At 36.5% G+C, this 26,750-nt stretch overlaps 1 protein-coding gene across 4 annotated transcripts in view; it reads right to left on the reverse strand.

The window, feature by feature from the left end:
• cic (Putative transcription factor capicua) overlaps positions 1-26,750 on the reverse strand; it is a 46,446-nt gene that overhangs the window by 10,628 nt on the left and 9,068 nt on the right. The window contains exons 3-20 of one of the 4 annotated variants that reach the window (XM_069115302.1): positions 12,219-12,505; positions 9,608-10,000; positions 8,932-9,496; positions 8,563-8,826; positions 8,199-8,310; positions 7,895-8,101; positions 7,701-7,816; positions 6,750-7,615; positions 6,452-6,668; positions 6,038-6,118; positions 3,388-3,671; positions 2,833-3,243; positions 2,443-2,752; positions 2,042-2,337; positions 1,216-1,444; positions 806-1,009; positions 390-656; positions 44-242 (exon numbers count right to left, since the gene is read on the reverse strand). In XM_069115302.1, coding sequence (XP_068971403.1) covers positions 44-242; positions 390-656; positions 806-1,009; positions 1,216-1,444; positions 2,042-2,337; positions 2,443-2,752; positions 2,833-3,243; positions 3,388-3,671; positions 6,038-6,118; positions 6,452-6,668; positions 6,750-7,615; positions 7,701-7,816; positions 7,895-8,101; positions 8,199-8,310; positions 8,563-8,826; positions 8,932-9,496; positions 9,608-10,000; positions 12,219-12,299 — 5,102 coding nt within the window. In that variant the 5' untranslated portion in view covers positions 12,300-12,505. Of the gene's footprint in view, positions 1-43; positions 243-389; positions 657-805; positions 1,010-1,215; positions 1,445-2,041; positions 2,356-2,442; positions 2,753-2,832; positions 3,244-3,387; positions 3,672-6,037; positions 6,119-6,451; positions 6,669-6,749; positions 7,616-7,700; positions 7,817-7,894; positions 8,102-8,198; positions 8,311-8,562; positions 8,827-8,931; positions 9,497-9,607; positions 10,001-12,218; positions 12,506-26,750 lie in introns of all 4 variants that reach the window. The other 3 variants (XM_069115303.1, XM_069115301.1, XM_069115300.1) reach the window with 3 other exon arrangements.

Below are 26,750 nucleotides of genomic sequence, written 5' to 3' on the forward strand. Positions count from 1 at the left end.
ACATAATTATAAAAAAATTCAAGCAACTGTTAATTTGACATACCGGTCCATTCCATCTTCTACATTTTTCTTGAAGAAAGAACCCTTTTTAGTAGATGGTGACGGGGAAGCATGAGATTCTGAAAAATTTTGTTGTTGCTGTATTTGCTCTGTCGCTTGAGATGTGTTCGTTTGTGGACGATTGTCGCAATGTTGAGACACCAGAGGCCCATGGTCTCCTGCAGTTGATGTGGGAGGCATTGCTATGAAAGAACAGAAAAAAATATACAAAAACTCTATCTTTAAAACTTACAAATTCAATTTCATTATTAAAAAGAATTGATATTTATACCATCATTTAAATAGATTATTGTTACGGTAGAAATATTATGGGATCGATAAAATTGTACCCATTGATTGTCTCCTTTGTAACGGTGCTCGGCCAAGTTGTGCTGGAGTTGGAGCAAGCATAAAAGGACCCTTACTTGGGCCTATATCATTAAGCTGTGTTTCATCCATGGAATATGATTTATTTGTGGAAATTTCAGTACTACCATGGTTACTGAGTGGTGTATGGGGAGTATGTGGAGTAGATGGCTGTTTATGTTTATCATTCGTAGTAGGCAGAAGAATATTCACGGTATCTTTTCTTTCCTGATCAGACTTTACATTGGTTACTGAAAAGGGATAGAAGAAACCTTTAATAGTTCCCATTCGAAATACACATGTTGTTATTGTTATATATTATAAATCCCATATTGAAAATAATCTATGTATATTAAAAAAAGTTTTTCGGAAATTATTAAAGAAATCAATGATAACATACCATAAAACTGAGCATGATTATTCCCTACTTGATTTTCGCCTTTTTCTGATTCTGCAAGACGTGTTATTGAATGACCAATTCCTCGATAAGTCGACGTAGTAGAAGTTGTTGAAACCGAGTATGGCTTGCTCACTATGACACTTTGGGTTTCCATCTTATTACCAGTAACTAAACCTTGTGAAGATATGTTGCGATTGCCAGCGTCTATAATTAACAACATGCATTTACTTTATATCCTTTTTGTAATTTTAGAATCAGTGTGATTTCAAATTAAAGATATTTCCAAGAAAAACTGGTAAAAAGATAATATGGAAATGTTATAAACATAGTTTTGCTGTATGATTTATATATATATAGACTATACGAATATTAGATCAATTTTGAAGTGGTTACATTCTATAGAAACTTACCAGAGATTGGTATATTGAATCCACAGTACATCCGGGGATGAGGTGATGTTGGACCAAGATACTGCGATCCCTGCTGCGGTTTGGAAACAGCCACCAAATCGTTATCGAGCAATGTTAGAGTGAACGATGGTTGATAAGGGACAGCTGAAGTAAGGGGGCGAAGAATAGTGCCTAAAGACTGCAACGGCTGCTGTTGTTTAAACAGAGCCATCATAGGTTTCGATCCAATCTGTCAGTATTGTTAAACTTTTGTAGTTCAATCTTTGAGTTTATTCGCATGTGTTTACATAGAACTCTTTGAGAAATCCAAGAGTTCGCTGCTCCCTCAATTCAGGTTATAACATTGGAGAGAAAAAAAAAATAGAAAATAGAAAGAAAGAAAAAGAAAAATAATAAGGCAGCAAGGTAAGTAGGCACGTGCGAATAGCACTCGAATTATACTTAAACATTATAGTAACTATTCATACCTTGTATTCAGACAGTTCATAAAGTAAACATTTTCAAGATAATAAATAAGTAATCGTTTGAATGTAGAAAACATAATTATGCTTGTATTAAAAGTATTATTTGTAATTATTAGTGTTAACCATTAAAACAAGCTATTTAGTTACCACTCATCCTTCATTCAAGCGATGAGCATGAAATGTTTTAAGTATTCACACATGCCTGGACAAAAAGGAGCATTTTACAGAGGATTTCAAGGAAACAAAACATTTTACATGTCTTTAAATTCAGTTACGTTCATATACAGGTTCACTTCGTCTGGACTATTTTAGGTATGTATGTTACTATCATAAACTTTCAATAATTTATCTGCAATACTTACGGAATGTAATACCGGAGCAGCCGTAAATTTAGGCATATTTCTTCCATTCTCATGAATGCTTGCCACCAAATTGCTCATACTATATTGGGTACTATACTGTTGTTCATTTTTCACTGGTTCTGGTTTAACAACTTTTGGAGATATTGGCATGGTAATAAAAGCACCACCAGTAGGTTGAAAACCTGATACTCCAGTCGGATTGACGGGGCTATGATAAGGATATGTGCTGGATAGAACCGAAACGCTTCCTCCTTTATCCATAGAAGTATGATGATACTTTGTTGTTGTCTCAATACCTGTTGAAGGTATTCGTGCTAGACAAACGGAGAAATTGGTTTTACTATACTATACTACATAACTAATGCATTATAGTTTTTATTTTATTAGATATGAAAGCGAACCTTTTATCGGTTTAGGTCTACAGGTTACTTCTTGTTTAACATTCATTGCTTCCCTCTTCTGACCGCTTACAGGTGAAAACCGTGATTGTGTGTAACATTTTTTTTCAGCATCGTCATCTTGTACGTCATTATCGCTATCTGTTAGTTTATCTTTGCACTTTAAATCTATTTCAGGTTGTGGATCTTCACAGATTACCATTTGATCTTCGTCTGATGCATTACCATCTTCCTCCTGTTTTAAATCAGGTTCTGTATTTTCAAGTGGCAGAGGCATTTCCATTATCCTATGAGTATGCGACTGATTGATAACCTAAATATGAATAAAATTGTTTAATTCTATAAAATGAAAAATAAAATGTTAAAATTGTAAGTGATTTAAATAAAATTTACATCGATCGTGGGAGCTTCATTGTATACAGTAGTAACGGGAACAGTAATTTCGTCTGTAGCTCTTGGCGTTAATGGTACATCGTCTACCGGTGGTCCCGTGTCTGTTTCTTCCCCAGTACTGTTCAATTTCCCTCGGGATTCGCTACCTTTGAAACTTGTCGTTGAAGATTTCCGTCTATCTTTGCTACACCATTTCCAATCTGGATGCGCTTTAAAATGTGCTTCTTTCACCTCCGATGCAAGATCATGATATTTTTGTTTTTCTTCTGGACCTAAGGCATACCACCACTCTCCCAATATCTTAGACACAGTACGATTATCTTGGTTTGGATGTCTTTGATGCACCACTGCACGATGTCGTTTAGAAAAAATCATAAATGCGTTCATCGGTCGGCGTATTCTGTCTTTAGTCTGTAAAATTATATTATGAATGAGATATGCTTATGTGTTTGGCTAACCATTACATTATATCGGAATAAATTTAGGACATGATATTACTTTGAGATAAAAATAATAATATATTCACCATCTACTTATTTGAAGTATAGTACTTACTTTAAGTGGACTCTGAGGCTCTTTAGAATGCAATGCACTAAGAGATTGACTGCGTCTCTTATTAGCATTAGCCTCAACTTCTACGGGAGTTGTCGGTTCTGTTTCAAAAACATCGTCATCTTCTTCTTCAGCGGGAGTTATAGGATCCGGACCTGGTCCAGATCCATCTTCACCAGGCGTACTCATGCCAATTGGAATTGGAGGCGCGCTCAAAGGTGGACTTAATGCAGATGGTGGAGGACTTACTTCTGACTGATCCAGTACCGTTGTCTGCCAAGGGAAAGCTGCAATGATATTTTCATGTTAATCACAATCACTTTGGTTAACTCTTTGCGGACGAGAGTCGGCAAATAGCCGCCCGAATCTGTTCACAATTCCGGACAGTTATTTTGAAGTGGCTGGCATACGTCTATTTTTCTGAGCGATAGTCTTATGCGTATTTACGCATGGGTATAGTAAACTAAACAGTATTATGTTTTTGGTGAAAGAAAATTATAGATCTTTAGAAATCTTATCTTCCGTTTAACGTAAACTCGCGATGCAAGATGATGGTCAAGTCAGAACGAATTTCAATCTTTCAATGACATTACCAGACGAATCAGCAAGCTTTTTATATATTTTATATATTTTTTATAATACCTTATACACGATGCCTAAAAGATCCAGAAAGAACATGTTCGATAGTGATAGTAGTGATAACGAACATTATTTTGAACCTGACAAAATAGAAGACAACGACAGTGCTTCAGACAGTGAGAACAAACTCCGTCCAACAAGGAATTGTCTCAGACGTTTGGATATTTCTAGTAATAGTGACAATGATGATGAACTAAATATTGATGAAAATAATACAAGCCTCGACAATGAATAACGCAAACGTTTAACGTGTATATTTTCTCAATTGCGCACGCTAATACCTCTCGTCCACAGCGACGTTCGCTCGTCGAGCGGCCCCGTCCGCAAAGAGTTAATAATGATGTGAGAAGGGCAATGGAAATATGTGTTGGTGTATCATGAAAACAATTGTATTAATGAAATTAGCAAAGTAGTTAATATTATCCTTAAGTATAATATAGATTTCAAATGTAACAAAAAGATATCAAATAGCAAAAGAGTATCATACTCTGAATCTTTTGACATTTTAGGATTTAACATAATTTTCTTTTGCATTAATAAAGATCCAATAAGCGAACGTTATTAGTCACGCTTCGACAATGTTAAAGTAACATTGAACATAAAATATGATAATAATTTGTATTCTGATTTTAAAAAATGAGGCAAAATACACAGTTAAAACATGAGCAAAAGATTAATAGATAGTACTTATTGTAAAATATACAACAATACATTTTGTATGTTTCACAAGCATTCCTTTAACACGTTGACTGCCACGCGTGTTTTCAAAGAAATTTCCGTCAGGCCACGCGTACAGCAGCACCAAGCGTTCTCTGCTATTTACTTTATTTATTTATGCTATGATATTTTAGTAATGCGAGTCGGTCACGTGGTGGTCTCAAGAATGATCTTTCGTTTTATTTGTTCGCAACATTAAAACCACTAGCTGTTGTTGAATATAATGAAGGAAAGTGTGGTATAGATTATTCCGACTAAATGGTTTCTTATGCCACCACAATTAGAAAAGGAATCAAATGGTACAGGAAACTTGGCATTCAATTCCTTCTGGGAATTTCTGTTGTAAACGCTTTGACGGTTTACAAAATTGCAACAAGAAAAAATATAAATACTAGAATGTTTAGACAATTATTAGTTGCAAAATTATTAGGGTTGTCTGAAAATACAAAAAATCCTTGTCTTCGACGGAGTCAGCATAATATCGCCGTTCGGAAAAACGATTCCGGAAGAAGCATTAGACGCGCATGCAAACTATGTTATGCAAATAAAAGACGTCGAATGGACTAAACAAAGGCACAAATGAATTTGAAGAAAACAACTTATTGTCCAAAATGTCCCGACCAACCTCAGCTATGTATAGAATGTTTTAAAGTTTTACATTCTAAATAATTTTTTTAATAAACCATTTTCGTATTTTTATTTTATAACAATTCAACAGTTTTATTATTATGGGATATCTTTTCAAATACCTACGAGGATCCTTCGCAAGTAGTCAAATAAGCGACACCCGAATATGGGTTACGCGGCCTGACCAGAAACTTTGCTGACACCCGAATACGGGTGTCGTGGCAATCAACGTGTTAAAATAAATTGCAGAAACTATAAAATTATCAAAATATACATATACATGAATTTACTCTCTTTATAATATCATGATTCAATTCTAGTATATTTCGTTAAACATAAATAAGTATATATATAAAATTATTATTATTATATCTCTACGTTTTTACGCTAGAAATATAGTATTTTATATATTTTATTATGCTATAATTTTAATTGCTAGTATGCAAACTAAAATAACAAATATCAATATCTGCTTCCAGTAACTTTATAACTATATAACAATATCCTTATAGTATAAGATTTGCTAAGATTTACTAAGCAAAGCTTACATTTTTTACTATTTAATGAATGTTAGAGGGCATGTGTAATCTTATGCACCATTGATAACGTATGTACTTTGCAATAAATGTAAGGATAGTCACACGTTTTGTTTGGCAATTAAAATTCAAACCTTTTTTCCAGTTGCGCACTGCATTGTTCAGTAATGATGGGGGATGGGGCTGGTATGCAGGAGGTACATCATGGTTGCCATCTGTGAAAGTCTTACCGTTTAGTCAAATTCACTGTTATGATATTGATGCAAAATGATAAAATAAAATAATGTGAACGTAAATTTGAGTTTCAGCATCTCATAAGATTAATTCATATGTATAAGGTGTCAATTTTTTCTATTGATAATTGATATCAGGCTTTTATCAGCAAGTTACATAATGAAATTATGCTCGACCAAAATATACAAATGAAAAATAATTTTTTAACGCAGTTGTTACTGAGTAAGATTTCACGCAAACTATAAGTCATATTGAAAGCTAAACATAAACGTTTAATAAGATGATAATAGATTTTCTAATGTTGATATACTTACACAGAACTCCATTATTTTTAGAATTTTCTTCCCTAGACGACTGTGTTTTAGAAATTTGTACCAAGTGCGCGGGTTGTACAATTACATGCTGGAAGACACTTGTTGGGGTAGGCGGGTTTGAAGCTTCAGTAGTGGTTGTCATCACAACGCTCGTAGGTGGTGGTTGCGCTCTCTGCATATCCATATGAGAGGATGCATGTGTAGCTACTTTACTCGCCTAATGATCGTTATTTAGAATTCGTGATAAAAAAAAAAGAATTACTAGTAAAATTACTAAAGCAATACTAAAGCTACTTACTTGCAAAACGGATAATTTATCAACATGGACGGACGAAACAGCAGGTGACTGTGGAGGTTGGCATTGCGTTTGATGTAACGTTGCTGGAAGCTGACCTAAGTGATTCATTAATGCTGGTCTATATTTATCATCTTGATTGTTTATATGGCCTGCTGCAGATACATCCATACTATTTTTGATCACAAGATACTTTTTTTCGTGTTGATGTTGCATTACATATATTGGTTGATTTTGCGTTTGTGGTTGAGCATAATCAACTGGTTGTTCTAAAGGCTTATGCAAAAGAGTCAAGTTTTGTGGTGTTGGTGCAGACAGTGGCATATGAGGTGAATGAGATGGTTTCAATATTTGCGGGTTTTGTTCAGATATTTCAGAGTGACTGGAAAAGCCATTGTTTGTTGTGAGTGCATGCTGAAGAATTATGCCTTGCTGTTGTTGAGCTATAGTCGTCACAACTGATGGATGCCGCGGCGGTGGGCTTTGTTCCGACCATGACAAAGTTAAATTAGATCCAGGTATTCCACGACTCACAGGAGAGATTCTTATCACGCTTGTTCCTATACTAGCAGGGACTGGGGCAGTCGGAGCTGGTCGATTTGATCTAACCACCCGATTGGGTTCAGGTTTTATCACCTGCTGCTGATACTGAGTAAGGAAAGTAGATTGAGTAGGTGAATGTTTCCATTTTGCACCAGGCGAAATTAATGGAGTTGCATGATGAGCAGGGCTTGAAATAGGCATAAACACATTGTTTTGATTCAGTCCCAAAGGTGGTACTGGAGACTGATTGATACAAGGAGATATAGAAGACTGTCCAGTTGGCGAGGAAAAGGCTGGTGTTGCTGATCTAGAGCTTCCCAAGGAAACTATAATAATAAAATATTACGTGAATTAAGTCGATAAGTTAACAATTCAAATATCTTGTAAAATATAAAAATTTGGGAAAGTTACCTAGCATATTAGCAGCTTCAGTTTCGTCTTGATCAAATCGACCAGCAATTCTTCTATCTCCATAATTTGGAGAAGTGTCAGAATCTCTAGATGTTTCCTCACCATCCATTTTACCACTAGAAGTATTCTTAATTAATATGTAATATTATTAAATGCGATGATATTTAATTGCGGATTATTCCATGTCTTCTTACCCAGGAAAGGTATTGGTTGGACCTCTAAGACAAGAACCTTTCAAACTAAGATGACGAGAACAGTATCCCCTTCGTTGACTTTCTTTAGAACATCCCTCTTTACTACAGAGTCTGCGCCATTGTTTACCGTTGAACTTTTTTCTAACTCCACTTGGTGTAGCCACTACATCACCTTTTTTATATCTATGTGGCGTTGCCGCCTGAGATCTATCGAACAATTTAACAATTCAACGATAGATTGTTATGCTTGTTCCCTATATACTTTATTTGCAAGTAAGGAAAATCATTTAATTATCGTTATTACCTGGGCGTGGCTGCTTGAGAACGAGGAGTTATGCTGCGTTGCTCGACTAAACTACTGGTACTTCCCCGACTTTGCATGCTGCTTCTTTTACTGCTGCCTGACAATTTTGCATCTGTCAATTGAATAATTACGTTACTATTGTGTTTTCCTAGTTTTATACTCGATAATTCACGATTATGGTAAAAATGAGAAAATATGACGAATACAATATTATCGTGAAATGAAATTATGTTAACATTTATTACAACCATAACTATAATATGTAGCTTTTGAAATTTAAATGCTCATCTCTTTAATGATTGTGTATCTTCATTAACAAAATGTGCTATATCTAAATCATACAAGAGATAGAATTTTATCTAACCTGCATCCGAAGGGAATGTAATATCTTCCCTATCCAAGTCATCTTCGCTTTCTAAATCATCATACGGTCGACTTCCATTACTTAATGCTGTAGTGGCAGGATGTGCAGAGGTGGCTAGAGTCATGAGAGGGCTAGTACCAGTAGTTCTGTAATAACCACCTGTGTCGCTATGAGTTGATATATGAGATGTATGATGAGAAGTGTGATGAAGTTGCAAAATTGGCACTGCTGTTGAAGGTTCTGAAGAATTTCGATAGCCATGTTCTGCGCAAATAAAGGACGCAAAGCATTTAAATAAATGAAAGTAAAGTTTCTCGGTTAAAAGATATTCATTTACAGATGCATGTATTGCGCAGAAGTATTCCATACCAATTCCTTCGACCCTCGAAGAATCACAGTCTTCCAATCCTTCTTCTAGTTCGTCCCACCATGGGGGTTGCACTAACCGTAGATCCGCACGTTTCACAACATAACTATCACTCTGATCATCTTCCCTTGGTATTTTAACAACAAAACGCTTAGGTTTGGTTAAAATTTTGCACACTGTCCCTTTTACAAACACTTTAGCAGCATCGATATGATTGTTTGACGTTGGACACCTAATACAAACTTTCGCATCTAAAGTCACTTGGCCAACCGAAGGGCTCGCATCACCTATCACATCGTACCTCCCCGCGCCCAAAATGTCAGTGTAACGCATTAGTTTTCTTTCCCCGTCAAACTCTATGTAAATTTCTCCTTGAACAACATTACGAATAACACCTGGATAATAATATGAATCCCTTAAAGCTAACACTCTGTGGTCGCGCCACTCACTGAGATCAATAGCAACAGTAGCAGGCCGAGGACGAGAACGTAAAGATTCCTCTCGAACAGAATAATCCACTGCTGTACTTTGAGGCGGTAAAACTACCACCGAATGTGCCGAGGATACCTATTAAAGTATTCCTTGCGTTAATTCATTTCTGAAGCTTGTACTATTATTATTTGAGCAAGTATCAAACTTTAGTAAGAACTAATTATCTAATAATGTCGTGTTATATACCTGTACCTGATAGCAATCGGATTCTTGCTGCTGCGGCGATTGCCGAGTTGCTAAGGTTGCCTGCTGAACTAAACCTGATTGACCGAGTGGCATATTCGGTGCCCGTATGTTCACTATATTATTTATGGTTCTCGTTACATTGCTGGTTTTATCCATCTCCTCGAGCTCCGATGGATCAAACTTTCGTTTCTTTGGAAGTTTCTTAGCACTGATCGTTGGATCCGATGGATCCCGCTGAGGAGGCGCCGGCGGCGGGGGTGGCTGTTCCGGAGTAGATTTTTCTTCGATCAAACTGCCTCCACCACCCCCGCCTGCTCCATATTGTCCGCTTCCAAGGGGATCCCGTTTTTCGTGCATCTCAGAATGAGCAGTCAGCATTTTGACCACCTCACGCTGCTCTACGAATTAACAATACGACGTTACACAATTGACTTTCATAAGGACTTCATATAGTCATTCGTGAACGTCTAACAACTATTTTTCTAACATATAATCGGTAAAATTGGCAAAAAGGAATAAAATATAGAGAAGCACCAGAAAAAGTTAATTTCTATCATAGAAAATATCGTATACAAGAAAGCAAGTGCAGAGTTTCAGGAAATTTCCCGTCATTTCAATGTTTAAGTTAGATTTACAGCTTTTAGTTTTAAAAAAGTGTCATTTAGTAAAATATCATATATAATTATTATCTTTGTTATACTCTCCTTAACTGCATATATCTACATTCTACAAATCCTTTTTTTCTTTTTCTTTCCATAGTACGGTAATATCTAGTTTCATATTGTGATGATTTTATTGTTTGGCGGATTAATTGTTTAAACTTTAATTATCTAAACTTGCCCGTATTAAAATACAAGTTTCATTTCTCTCTCTCTCTCTCTCTCTCTCTCTTGTTCTTCTACACACCTTTTACACATTAGTGCTCGATATTTGAAACATTTGGAACGTTGAATCTTAACGAGCAGCAAGCATTTCCATCTTCGATTTCATAATACCTGAGTAGCAGTTACTTACTGTTAATCGATATGTAACTATTGCCGCGTTAAATCCCCATTTCATAACTTCCGGAGATGCATATTAATAAGAAAAAGCGCATCTAAGCAATAACAGATTTGTATTTTAAATATCACACTAGTCAGCAATTACTTGCACACTACTATGTAAATATGTGAAGTATTTGATACGAAGAGAGGACAAAAATTGCCACACATTTTTTTCTCATCGGACACGAATCAAATATATTGTATTTCGCTATACACGGCTGTATAAATTTATGAGTCATAGATTCGTTCACATACAACGTACGACAGAATAATAATTGCGTTATCTCTATATTCGTCGAACGGGAGAAATAGATTTGTAATACATTTTTGCAATCATCATTAACTTTCGTCGATTTTAATAAAAGAAACTATATACATAGATGCAAAATGAAGAAATGCATAATCCAAACGATTGAACATGTTTGTGTTATTCAAACAAATCCATGAGTCATTACACTTCGAAATGAACGGAAAAAAGGCAAAGAAGAAAGAAGATGAAGAAGAAGAAGAAGAAGAAGAGGAGGAGGAGGAGGAGGAGGATGAGAAAGAACAGGTACTCATTGATTCTTACCCACGGACGTTCATATTACGAGCACATGAATGATTCGTAATATCCACGTTTTATTTTTTAAACAAAAGAAGATGAATAAGTAAAATTTCGGCATATTTTATTATCGGAAAATGTGAAAATGTCCGATCAGAATATGGCTAATTAATTCAAATTCTACTTTTTCGAAGATCGAGTTTCTTATCTCTAACTTTCATGCTATACATTTTTAGTTCGTTTTTATGGCAGAAATGATACCTTCTTCGATAGACACCATTTACTACATAATATGATTTCCAACTTATCCTAATTCGTATGCACGAAGGCATATGCAATTAGAGCGTGGATACAAGCGCAAAGTCAGTATTCTCAAAAAGGATGCCTCGCACGTATAAATTTCACTTCCCGTTTGAGACTCAATTTACGATCTCTCGTATACTTGTGTTCGAGTTTTTTACGCACATCGAATCATGCACAAGGGTAAATATTAATATCTCCAATGGAGGCTTCACGAAATGATTTCTCTTAGGTTGGTATATATAAAAAAAGCTGCAATAGAAACGAGTTGGATTCTACTTGTTAATTTATATTTAGTCTAGTATAGTCTTGCTAGTTAGCTGATATATCGTATCAAACCTTGAAAATTGTAAATACCATAGAAAGTTATTTATCCAATGGGAAAGCGAAGTGTATAAATTAATCCTCTATAACGTCGTGTAATTTCAAACATTACATATCCATCTATCTATATATTGCAAGAATTATCTTTTACTCTTTCTACTATCCATATATTTGATTTGACCATCGCAAAATCATCACAGTTATTCGGCAATCGATTTAGATGAATGAAAAAAAGGAAATAACGAAACGTTACTACTTTGAAGGCTAAGAGACGGGTATGCAATGGAGTGAAAGCTAAAAAAGAATTGGTCAGAATAATTAGATTAGGCGAATATTAAAAGCGATCGGAAACTTTTCAGTGTATATACGCGTATACATGTAAGTATGTATCTATACTCACAGTCCGTACAGTCGAGAGGAGGCTGTGTGCTGAAATGTGGCGAGTTGAAGCTGGGAGGGTGGTGACACCGGCTGGGTGCATACCTCAGCACCCGGCTGTCGGGGACAGGATGCGTCGAGTCTGGGCTTTCTCGTCTTTGTCTATCTTGCGACAGGGTTGCTGTTCCCTCTCCCAACTCCAATTCTTCTTCCCAGCCCCAACTGCCGAGCATCCTCCTCCGAAAATTCTCTTCTTAGGCGAACACTTTTCTCTTCTTTCTTAATTCTCTTGTAACTCTAGTCAATGTCCTGAGAACAACAAAGAACGTGTTTCAAAGTGGTTACTATAGGATTCCGCGAATGTTCGGTTCTCACATCGTTTGGTTTGGAGTTTCTGCGACTATTATGTTAACCTGGTTTTCTTAAAATCGAGAAAACCACGGCAGCCTCCAAACCGAAACATTTCTGCTCTACAATGGCTTCCTCCGTTATTTTATTTCCACATTATCCTACATCGACGACGCACCTTCGACGCACCATCTGATACCTCTTATTTCCTTAATTTGAATCTTAATCCACGTTAAACAGCTACACTTATCTGCGAAATCTTTTGAATCTCGTCCTAATGACAATGCACAGCGTGGCAAATAGCTGTTCTGTCGAGTAGCATGTCGCGTAACGATAACAAGAAAGATTAACATTCAAACGATAGACCACTTAACGGTTTCTGAACAGATTATAATAGAAATCATTCTCGAATTACATACGCATTTGGATTATCGTTCACGGCGGGGAGCAATTTTCTCTTGAGTTACCGCGGGCACTCGGCCACGCGGTGTATCATCCTCGTCATCATCGTGAGGGAAAAGATAGCGTCGAAATCGACAAATCGTATCGAACATAATCGGTCCACTTGCTACGGAACCAAATAACATTCCAGTAGCGAGCGTTCGGTAGCGTGGCTCGACGCATCGAACAAGGACACGTGACGGAAAGTATACAATTTGTATAATCAGATTTTACGCACGCTGTTACAAAACGATCGCCAAGCTTATGAAACAACTGTTGATTGCGTTCTTCCAAACATTTCTTTCAAAACTTGACTCATACGTGTGCGTATGGAAAATTAACGTTAAAAAAGTTATTACGAGTATTCGAGCCGATGATGGTGTAAAAGAAACATTAAGCGTAAATAGATTGATGAAAAAAATTCAGATATCAAATATCCTGGGTGAACATAAAAAAAGGAAAGAAAGAAAGAAAGAGAAAATGTTAAATATCGATTTTAAATGTTTGGTATTTTTATCGCTGTCGTGAAAAAAGCTTTTGTATACAAATAAAATATGAAATTACGTTTGATGCGAAATGTGTTTGACTTGTATACGCGAGTGTAAAAAAATGAAGTGGAGTTTTTCATAATCGGTGATAAACGCTATTTAAAGATTTAAAAGAGAAAACGTGTGTTTTTGAATTAACTTTTTTTCGCATAAATAATCAATATTCAGTAATAAAGTTATTATCGAACCGGTATTGAAAAGGAGCGAAATTGTTCTGTTGCTGTTCGACTAACTATTTTGCACAATATTTTATTGTAATCGGTCACACGGTATGAAATAATATAATAATTGGCAATGTTTAATAATAAATCGATAAATGTAGAGAAGTAGAGTAATTTTTTTGTTTCTATTATCGACCGTATATGCGATAGACTCATTAACACGGCAATATGTAAAAAAATGTTTTGAAATAATACTTATAACGAAGAAACGAAGAAGGTATTGATTCTCGGACGTTTAACCGTTTGGAAAACCGGCGGATATTTGTGCAAACTTTATCGATACGTTAGTTCGCGCAGGACACCATGGTACACGCATTTTGAGCAAGTACGTACTAGAATGTATTCAGTCAGTCAGGGTCGGAATAAAATCACAAAGACGAAAAATGTCCAAGCTTGGAATATCACCTCGACCTTCAGGCTGACAGGGATCGTGCTAAAAAACACAGAGCGACAGAAATGTAGGTATACACAAGCCACGATTCATGTGTGCGAGCCGTAGCGAGAAGCGGAGATTGGCACGCGCGACATAACCTATTCAAGAAATGATCGCGTTTCTTTCTCAAATCGGAGAAAAACGATCGCACTTCAAGCCGACTCTCACTTCCGCAACAGTACCCAACACGAAGATTCCAGGGGTGACTAACAAGTACCTAGTAGTCAACAGATCTACTTGATCGTAGCCGCTACCGATTACGAAATACAAATTACAAATTACGAATTACAGATTATAAATTACGAATTACAAATTACAAATCACAAATTACAAATTACGTATTACGAATTACGGATTACGGGAGAAGTAGAAACGAGCATATACAAACTATTACAGTAAGAAGAAAGCACACACAAAATAGAGACGCGCACTTACGAAAGCGAAGAAACGGACGTGAGACGAGAGCTCGATAGAAAAGTTTCGATACGAGATGAGAGACAAAATCGATCTTGCGGATCGATTGGAAATCACGCGCAACGCGCAACGCACCGAGCACGGTAGTACGTCTATCCCAATCACGTCTCGGCTCTCTGCATATAAAAAAAGAACGGAGAAGAAACACGGGGAAGAAAGATGAAAAGGGTGTGACGTTGCTAGTCTGGTTTGGTGGGACGAGGATGAGACGCGTATGCGTGACGTTCTTATCTCACGTTTAAACGAGTGAGACGGTAAACACAGGGGAAACTGGAAGGAAAGAGATAGGAAAGAGAGATGTTACCACGGGGTTCTTCGCGTCCTACCACCTTCGACACTGACGAGAGAGAGCCGAGTTCGCCCCGTGGCCTGGCTTCTCGGGAGGAAAACACGCGTTCTCGTGATCGACGCCTTGTGTGTATGCAAGTACGTGTGCCTCTGTGTGTGTTGCGTGTGTGTCTGTGTGTGGTTAAGGGGAATGTAAGTACTAACCTCGCTACGCTCCCTACCACGAGGCTGACTCACGATGTGCCTGTCTTGCCTGCTCCGAAACTCTTCGCCATTGTGTCGTATCGGTTGGTCGTTTGGTCGACTCTTTCTCTCCCCCTTTCTCCCTTCCTTCACTCACGCTCTTTCTCTTTTTCTTACCGATGTTCCCTTTCCTTTACTCTACTCCTCTTGCCTCTTCTTCCCCTCCTTGCTTCCGTCTTTTTCTCTCACAACGTTATCGTAACGCTGTGGAGACGCGTTTACAGGTACGCGAGGGTGGTCAAATGTCTACATGTGTACCGGGACGAAATTCAAAACCTGTTACGTGACGCCGCTCAGAAGATAATAACGTGGCCAAGCCGAACTTGTTCGTTCGAAGATTCGAAATTCTCATCATCTATTTCCGCTTGAATCGCATTCTACCACGAGAAGAAAATCATTCTCGATCTGTTTTTCGCCGTTATTTTCGATCATTCGAATGTCGCGCAAAAACGGATCTCTCACCGTCTCAACTTTACCATGAAAAATCGACTCCGTTCGACGTTCAAACGTATCTTACTTCGCATCGATACGTTATACCATTTTAAGGATGCAAATATCGTGAAATATCGGCTGTCTGTTTCACTGAGATATGCATTCTATATTTTGGAGAAATAAAATACCGTATCCCAACTGTAGTTAAAGACGAGAATCTCTTAAAGAGGAATATTACGTTATTATCTGAAATTATCTTCGAGACAAATAGGTATCTCGAGTATTAGTGCACGTAGTATAATATCCGAAATAATGAAAGCTTGAAAAAGATGTTCAGGTTATGCAAACAGAACACTTACGGTTAGTAACGATTTGTATAATAGCGTTACACGTAAATCGGTGAATGTGTGGCACTGATATACGAGTGTATCGTCGAGATTAACTTGCTACCATCAAGGCAAAAATGAGTCATCGAGTGTGAGTAATATGATAAAAGTAGGTTTCTAATTGTTATATAGTCATACTACTACTGTAAAATAGTATACGCACACACGCGGTATGTACAAACAAAGGGAAATAATTCAACTAGTTGCGTATCTTGATGCGTCGTCGACGTTCTGACCAAGTTAAATAAATTAATAAATAATTCATAAATACAAAAAATTTACATAATCATCATGAATGAGCAACGGATAATGTGAACATTGACGAATGTGTTTAATACTTGTATATAATTGTCCACTTCTTTCGATCAAATGAAAGCAATACAAAAGGAAGAGGAAGAAAAAGAAAAACAAATAGCGACACGTAGAAAGTAAAGTCTAAAGAACTTTCAGGTATCTGCTTGGTATACTTGTTTACGTCGACATCAGCAGCGTGTCGCGTTACTAGTCATTCGATATTCTCAAAACAGGAGACTTCTTTAGCAAAGACAACCGAGGGATGAAGTCACCCCAATAGCGATCGAAAAAGCCTACCGAAAATACCGTTCTAATTGAATTAGAGTAGGGTGGACTCGATGTACGAACCAAAATACCACGTACTCAGAGAATTATATTTCTGAAGGCGATTAAATTAACAACGAAAGCTGTGATATTATGATACTTAAACTCTTTCTACTAATTCTACTAGCATTATTGAAACATTTCATGACGTAAAAATTATTTGTAATTGTATCGTTCTCATCGATGAAAAGTAGCTAAAGAAAGAAGTCTGTAAAAATGTATTGAACTTGCTCAGAAAAATGTTCGCAATGCAAACGTAATTTTAGTACGGTTAATAACAGTACATCACTTTACAAGCAATTCGTTGCATTAATTGTAAGTAAGCGTACCGATTGATATCCCTTTGAGTTGTAACAAATTTCACAATAAAAAAGGAGAGAGAGAGAGAGAGAGAGAGAGAGAAAATGGGGTAGGTTAAAACAATTGGCGTGCGACGTGAAATCCCGTGATACAATGCATGAAATCAGTATACACATTTCTGAAATGTCAGGTAGATGTTCCGTAAGACTGTGGAAATTCGAAAACTAGAGTGTGCACGAACAGACTAGATTACAACATGCCGCGCGTACTCTGCTACACGTGGAAATCCGAATGCAAGTTGTATAGGAATACCTACGCGATACGCTTGTGTATTATGCAAAAAGTACTTTGCGTAACGTCTTTATTAGCGGTCCGCTTTCCCACTGTGCAATAGTCGTAGCTTATTGTTAGAAAAAAAAAAGAAAAAAATCGTTTCCATTTGAACTTATCGCGATCATAATATTATACCATCCAGCGAGAATTAATCAATTTCTACTACACGGTCGCTCGTCCACGAGCAGCTTTCTACTCGGTGTTCCATACGCCGAGCCTGTTGCTCGATATACTTCCAACAATTGCATACGCTGCAAACGGAAGAAATATAAGTTTTTACATTCAGACAGCGCTGGTTGTTATAATATTTATAGGCGTAATAGGCACCGAAGATTAGATATACTTATTGTATTTTATAGATAAGGTTATTTAATGAGATTATGAGAGTACTTTTACGCGAAGGAAAGGGGGATTGAAACTCGAGTATATAGTGAATCGTTACAACCTGTCACGCGCATTGATATTTATATTTATGCTGGTACATTCGAAACACAACGCAATTATTATTATTCTTTGAATATGCTAACCTTACTATTTTATCTTCGACGCTGAATAAACGATGACCTATTTTACGCCAGAAAATTTACAAAAACGAACAATTACACAGTATAGTGTTATCGTAATCTTGTTTTCAATGCCGCGACTTCTGAGATTCGCGAGATTTTAGATAGCGTACCCAGTAAGTAACAAAATAAAAATTCAAACTCTAAGAAACAAGCGATACATACCATACACAATCAAACGATGTTTCTCTATTTTGGAACGATGATTAAATTAGAGAAAACCCCCAAGAAATGAAAGTAGATTTATCTAATTTTTCATTTACGTTACTCCATAATACGACTACAAGGAACAACGTCCCAGCGTTAAAGTATATCATCCACGAAAAATGTCAAACCTGCAACCAATACCTTTTTTCCCCGATATCTATTCCCGAAACGGTATACCTACTGGTGTTCAGGTGCCATTCAAGTTCAAGCAAAGTATACTAAAGGGGACTACCCCGGGCGTATTATGGCCTCGGTATTAGTTTCCTGACTTTAAAACGAAGTCTCCGGGGAGAGAGAGGGAGAGGAAGAGAGAATCGGCCATACGAATTACGCATGGAAAAGAAAACAGTGGATGATACCTCGACCATCGTCGTCAGAAGTATACCACCCGCCGATCTGCCGTTCACTCGCAAGGACCTCGAGGAGTTTTCCTTTTAACGGGCCTTAACAACTTGTAACCGATACCTGTGCCCCTTCCTCTGTCTCCTTCTTCTTTTTCTTTTCTTTTTTCCCCGTATCGTTTCTTTACTTCCCTCTATGGTGAATGGCCTGAATGAAAGGAGACAAATCGTCGCGCGAATATTGTATACGTAGCCTCTCGACCAATCTACGAGGCACCTCGCCACAATGGAACGTAAGACCAGGGGGGTTGTGGTGCTTCGACCTCGGTTAGTTCAGGCATAAATCAGATATGCGGCGGTACTACCAACGCCGTGACAGGTAGAAAGGCGATCTTCCCTGACAATTGTCCGTCTATTCGTTTTCTACGCTATTGTTACGCGCATCCCCGCCTCTCAGTCTTTTGAAACACCTGCTTTTCCAGCTAACATCATCGCTCTCGTACATCCACGGAGTGGTTTCGTTACGATTGTCTTACTAATTGCAAGTAGTAACATAGACTGCACATATGCTCGAGATAATGCGTGAGTAGAACTTTTTAAGTTGGTCCGACAACTGACCTTGGAAGTATGCGATAAAAATGCGATCGATAAGACGATTCTTAACGTACGAGTCAATAGAACGAAGCATCATCGAATTACAACGAAATTTTGTCGGATTATATATCGCACGTTACTTTAAGTATCTTCTTTTTGTTAGATATTGTGGCAGATTGCAATTGAGTAATAATTTGTTATATCATGCGATTTGGCATAATGCAACTTGCTATAGCTACACGATAGTAATTGATCAACTAGGGTATATAGTAATTAGTTTAATAATGACAGTAATAGCAAAATTAATTTTTATTCGTTTAAAGAAACGGCGTATCTCTTAATAGAGAATAGTAAGAAAACAATAGTAAGAAAGATTTATTTTATTATTTATTTTCTCCTTTATACACGATTATTATTATTACACGCAATGTTTTAGACAAGATAGTGCACCATATTAGTCGATAAGTAGATTAAATACTCTTTAAGTATTTTAGTTCTAATCGAAGTTTGCTTTTAAAAGTGTCGTGCATCTCTCTCTTTCTCTCTCTCTTTCTTCCTTTAAATTACCTTAATATTCGTAGCTCCTTCTCTAGAATCTAAAATTCGGTTGCAATAAACTAAATTTTACCGTAAAGAGAACTTTCATCGTCGTTGATATTACAACGTAATCTTAATGTCGTTAGGAGAACAACTATTCATGTGTGTATTGATCGAAATCGGTATCGTACTGTCACTGAACGATATCGTACAGATGACATCAATTACTAAATTTAAGCCTTTATCGAGAAGCTTACGTTCGAGCATCATAAAAGTTTTACGAAACCTTGATCACGTATGACATAAAAGTGAGCTACTACGTCCAGTGATTTGTCATATGATTATAATGTAAGTGATATGTAATGTAAGTACGTCATCGATTGCATTATATTAATGTCTAACATGAAAAAATAAAGAATGTGACTTCACATGTGTCGAATGTACCTATACATTATGTACATTGTTTTATAAAATTGTATCTACAGACTGATAAGAAAAAAGGGTTTATAACCTCTAGAACAGATAGTAGCCGTGAAATGATGAAAAAAAATCCGAATAAACATGTGGTCGAAAAATTAATATTTTCAATGTTATAAACGATTATTCGTTTATATCATTAAGCGGTTAAAACGATCGACTTTCTCGCTTCGGGAACAAGCATGCCATATGGAAATAACGCATTACCTTATCGATCCTTCTTTTCCTGGTTACAGCAACTTCTCTAACATTCCCTCCTTCCATTTCCACAACCGCTTCATCACACTCTTCTATTAGAAAATTATGTATTCTTTCAAAAAATCCTACACGTGTTTCAACTGTTCACGTATATCGTATATATATACGACGTATTTCGTCTATGTTTGTTGATCGTTCAAGAGTACGTTATAGAAAACAAGTCAGTCGCCTTAACCGAAACGAGAAATTGTTTCTAACTTTGAGAATATTAATTTTTCAACCTCGTGCTTTTTCGGACTTTTTCCATCGTTTGGCGAGTATTATCTACCTAGAATATCTACCCTGTATATCTAAATTCATTTATTTACTTCTATACAATATATAAATACGAATTTATTTCAATCAGACGTAATGTCCTCTTTATATTCGTTCGATTAAACTTTAAAATTGATTCGTTTTTATTAATCAGCTTGACTCCTGTAATTGTACAAGCTTTTTGTGAAAGAACAAACCGGTTAACAAGTTAATACGATGCGTGATCATCAGCAGCATAGTCGCAGCAGAATAATCTAAAAGACCGAAGGTTAATCACGGCTAATGAACAGCGGCAGACAATAATATTTTTACTTGATTATTGTTTGCAAAATGAAGATTTAACGGGAAGTAATCCATTCGAATCACGTCGTTTCCTGTGTTACACCCGCCAACATCGTAACCATTATAGGTGATGCGATATATGTATTATGCGCAATGTACGATAAGTTAGAAGCGCAAAAAATTCCTCTTTCTCTTCTGATAAAGACGCAAAACCGTTCTATCAAGGTAAAAGGAAGAAGATAGCAGAATCTCGTGACATCAAAAATAACGATACATCGATCGTACGGTAGATCGTATCGGAATAAATCGTGGTGATTAATCGTCTTAAGTAAAGTAACTGTTAAATATCGATCAACTTAATTATTTCTTTTACTTCGCGCTTGTTTCTCCACATATGATAAATAGCGAGACGTAACGTATCATCTTCTATATTTACAGAGGAATACGCCATATTTGGTACAGCGAAAGAGACGACAACGAACGTACTTTCGGGCAGCCTGAGCCTACACACGAGTATGCCGCGACTTCCGTTCTGCTTTAAAGATAATAGTATCGGTGGAATGTACAGCTACTTGGAAAATGCAAACACCACTTCTGCAACCGAGTCGATTGCATTTGAGGATTCTGATGTTTCGACGTAGTAACAATCTAGTAACGATTACGAGTAACTACGATTATGAGATACTATAATAGCGTGAAATTGTAGAAGCTATCTATGCAATAGAAATCTGTATCGTAGTTATATCGTGTAGCTTGCCGATTCGCTAATATTATTATGTAGTTATTAAATTATTGCAAGAGATAGTTCCCAGTGTGAAATTGTTCAGTAACAAATATCATTTTTTTCAATTTTCACGTATTCTCGATAAAATAACTTTTCGATCAAACAGCATCTACACTTGTACTTTCAGTGTAATTTCTACTTCTTTCTTCAAGTAGGTACCAACATCATAAGAATTCGCAGGAAACAGAAAAATTCATACAAATGATGTACGGAAAATTTTACTGAATTAGTTAACCGATTACTTCGTTATATTTGTATTAACACTGATAACGTATTTTTCTAATATAAAGGATATAATATTTATGGTTAATATGTACGTTAAAAATATAAGAATTATTGGGAATAACTATTAAAAATTTGGTTCAACTATATCGAACACAAACCGAGTCAGTAAAATATTAATAAAATCGATCAAAAATATGACCCGCTGAGCGTGGCGGCTCAACTGGAGACAGACGCGAACAGCGCAAGGAATTGAATCCGCGCAGTGAAAATGAATCGACGTTGATCATCTCAGCAACTAATGGTCGAAATGAGAGGTTCTTTTAAGTTTGGGATATGGAGCATTGGAATATTAAAAAATTCACAAACATAATTTCAAAATTGATTTCCAAATCAATATTTTTATCTGTTTACATTTAATTTTTTACTTTTGTCGTTGATTTATTGTTAATCATAATCATTAGCATTGCCTTTGTATATTTTTATAACGAACATTAAGAAAAATGGAATTGTTGGTTTATTATTAAATAATTAAAAACTTTTAATAATGGTCGTTATAATTATGCATTAATTTTTATCTATATTATTGAATTCTAACAATTTTTACATTTTTAGCATAGATATTAACCATAAACGTTATATTCTTCATATTGTAAACGTGTCAGGATTAATAGACTTATAAAAAGTAAAACGATGTGCAGTTTTTGGTGCCATTTTTTAATAGCTTACAATTAAAAAATTGATTAGCTTCCAGTTGTACGTGAAAGACTAACTCTTGGAGAATGGAGAAAGCCCGCGCCAATTGCGAAAAGTATTTCAATTGTTAAATAGCTTACACTAGTAAACATTTGGGGATGAAATCTTGCAAACTTTTCGAAAATGACGAAAACTAGACTTTTGCTCGAATAATTGGACAATTAGAAACAGCGCGATTTTGGCCGGTGTTTATTTATTTACGGCACAACGGATTAACCAATCTTAACGTGTGACGTCTCATTTGATAGATATTCTGAACATGTACAATTTTTATTCGAAACCTTCTGTGATCCGACTATTAGGTTCGTTTTTATATACAGAAAACCTGTTCTCAACAACTTTGAAGATCGTTTACCAAGTCCGTGCAAGAAATCTCGAGTGGCAAACGTAATAGGATTTTTGTTCCTGAACATGATTTCTGTGAGTTCACGCAAGAAAATTTCACATACCATTTAATGTTGCGTAAAAGACTAGTTTGACTGGACTATCTATATACAAGGGCATTGAAAATTACGCGATGAGGAGTAAATAATAGGAAAAAAAATATCGAACTAGCACATCGGATGCGTCATCCACGTGCCTTTGTATGTGCATTTTATAAAATCTCATGTTAATACCGCGCACAAAAATATCGCAGCGAGAAGAAAAATAAATAAATAAATAAATAAATAAAGGAAGAGACGTAAAACGTGCATTAAGTGACATGTAAAAGCTTTTTAACAAGGTATCGATAAATTTCCGGACTCGTAACAGCACGACATTACCCCTTAATGTTTCATCGGTGTACGTGTGCCCACTCACGAAAACAAATTTGTGTCTTTGTCAGGTAAGAAGCCCATGTATTATACACGTGTAAACATAAACTATTCCACATCACATTATGTCATACCAGATCCTGCCTCGACCCAGTACAAGAACACGGAATCTAATTGTAAGTATCAGGGAGATAGAGTTTCCTTCTCTCTCTCTCTCTTTCTCTCTCTCTCTCTCCCCTCTACCAAGATATTATAGACGCTTACATAATTCGATCGTAAATTCTATGATTGGAACGTAAAGATTGGTTTATATTATCCGTTCCGACACGGAGCAGTAGTGGGGCACGGTTCTATTCAGATACTGTTGTATACGATCAATCGCAATCTCTATATCCGACGTTTTATTTGCTCGTAATAATATAAATCAAATCGATTGCAATTTCTCACTTCGTTTTGGAAATTCGGATCAAATAATTGTAATAAAGGAAGGCAGATTGTACTTGTAATCGCGGGTCGCGCAGATCAAACGTAATTACGACAACATCTTTATACGTGTATAGATATTGCAGATTGGTAAAAAGCGATAAGGATAAATAGAGGAAACTGTTCCAAGCAAAAACTGCTATAGGCAATTCTTCATTGCGAGTAAGATTCTCTTCGATTTCATCTCTTCGATCGAAATATCCCGGAACAGATTCATATATGCAAGACAAATACGTCCGTCTTTAATTCAACGTACAAATTTCTATTGAAAATTATTGTTAAAAAATTGCTAGGCCGCGGCAAAGATAAAAGTGGGTCACAGTGACGACGAAACATAATGCGATTTTCAGCTAAATGAAATCGATTGTGTTTTACTCGTTGGTTAGTGGACACTCGCTGTGTATGTTCTTTTCATTAACACAGAACGATAAAGATATCTGAACTATAAATCGATTTGTAGTTTCGTCTCCCCTCCGGTTAGTACTTCAAAAATTCAAGTGGTACTCATTTAACTAAAATCAATATCCACGGCTTAGGTGAGTAAAAATACGCTAAGCCGATAACGATTACTTCGTGCCCGAGTGTTCAGTCACCTGCATTAATCTAATTACGAATGTCCCGCGCTATTCGTGTCTCTAAATATATCTATATATGTATATGCAGGCATTTACCATTTCGTTGGTCGTACCATTGCCACCATAGTATATTGCGTCGAGCACGCGAGGAATGAATTTTAATACCATCGACGTTTCCATCTCGCCCAATGGTGATAGTGCCTCATCATCAGGACTCGCACCCACGGATTACCACCAGTTTACCAGTTACCGGTTATCGGTTACCGGGAACCAAGGAAAAGTTCCATTAAAATTTACCTATCGAGTAAATCGGATAGTTTATCGTAGATTGATTCGAACCGATGCAACAAATGTGCAAATGCAAAGGTATGTACGAGATATGTGAAATTACTCGTACGAGTAACAGTACTTATGGTAATATCGTAGAAATTAAGACAAACTTAGTTCAGCAAAATTTAGCTGAAAAAGATGCAAACTGTGTAATAGCGATGGACACAGCACGTAATAAGATGTTGCTCTTGACATCGTGTTTTATCTACACGATTTGTACAAAGCGAAATATACATTTGTGAAAGAAACTGTAAACGCAGCAAATGAAATTCGAATTCTTCCCACTCCTGATTCTTTTCCAATTTTCCTTTCAATCGTTTCCTACTATTCCAAGCGTCTTATTTGAAATATACTTTAGAAGGCAGTTAGGTGACAGGAGCTAATTTAAACAATCCTTCTTATTAATTATACCGAATATGTGATATTGCTGTTGTAAATAAAAAAAAAATCTTGTGAAGTATAATACATATTTAAACTGGCACTTTCAAAATGTCGAGTGTGTCTCGACATAAGAGAGTACCTGTGAATAAAATCAATGCTGAGTCACTCGACAAAGGAGTTCAAAGGGTTAATGGATAATTACTTTTTTTTTCGTTCCCTTTCTTGCTGTGCAATCTATCGAGTGAAGATATTAGGGACCAACTTTGACATACGGTATGTGGCGCTAAACATGTACAAGGTCCAATGGCGTGTGACAAAGCGATGCAAATTTATATATTAATTTGTTGTTTTAACTCAACCTAGTTGCTACATGTAAGAAGCGATGTTTACGTAGTGTGTATTCTTCATTAGGAAGATATATCAGGTTCGTTGTTGGACAGTTTGTACTTTAGGCATCAAGCCTTTTGTGATAGAATTTTCTAACGCGTGCTGTTTTTCCTCAACCTGGTAATATTCCAATTTCTTTGTCGATTTATGCCTTATTGGTATATATCAATCCATGTTTAGGATTTGTCGTAGTATTTTCTTCTGCCGTATTCCAATAATCTTTAAATTTACATACACACACACACACACATAGGATGCAACCACGTGTCATTATTATCAAAATCTTTTTGCGTAATAATAATTTGTTCGTAGTATTAAGTTGTGATTTTTCGCCGATGAGCCAGCACAGATTCTGTACTTTTCGTTCAATCGTTGCGATATTACCGTGCCGTTTAAACTTTAAACTTGAGTGCAGTACGTTTCCTCGTGGAACACCAAAAACGTATTAGACGCAGATCGCTCAAATACGATTTAAAAAGGAAATAACACGAATAGGGAAGTTACTCTTTAATTTTAATTCACAGATTCGTGTGCCACATACATCATTCAGATTTTCTATGATTTTTTCGAATATTCTGCGAATTCTTTCGATATTCGCATGTTTATACTCGATTACGTGATACGCTTTTTACCTATTATATTGTTTTGACAGGACGCTTTGTTCAAATGTAAATCGAAGTCGAGAAAATACTAACGCGATTTGGATATCGTGTAAAACACGATTTCGTGCGTTTGTAACTTTCGCGTGTTTCTTCTAACACATGTATAAAGCAAGACAGGTATATAACGTACTAATATTAACGAACATCTCACATAAGAGTTCTCGAATATGTATCTTCCTATCTATCTGTAGGTTTGTTCCTTTTTGGAAAACGGAAAACTTTTTAAAGCTAACAACAACGAGCCAAGAAGGAATCAACTGTTTTTCTTTGTGAGAAAGAAAAGGTAGAGACTGTATGGTACAGTGAAGCCAGAATGGCGACTGGGGGGTTCACCAGCGCACCACAATAGAGTTACACGCGAGAAAGCATCCTCTTCCTTCCATAAAGAGATTGACTAACACATACAGCATATAAAGTCGGTACGAACCACTCTGATATGACGTCACATTTTCTGCGAGAGCCAGTACACATGGAATGCTATGTATGGAACATTAAATTGCATCGTATGTGAACACAACCAGCGATGCTTTGTATACCCGGACAGACCAGTGGCGTAAGTCGAAACCGTCGATCGGAAAGATACGTGTCATTGAAATTCAAATAATCTCGAATATTATTGTTGCAATCGCTTTTGTTCCGC

Source organism: Bombus flavifrons, chromosome 6, assembly GCF_040668555.2.
Source record: "Bombus flavifrons isolate JBK064 chromosome 6, iyBomFlav1_principal, whole genome shotgun sequence".
Classification (NCBI taxonomy): Eukaryota; Metazoa; Arthropoda; class Insecta; order Hymenoptera; family Apidae; genus Bombus; species Bombus flavifrons.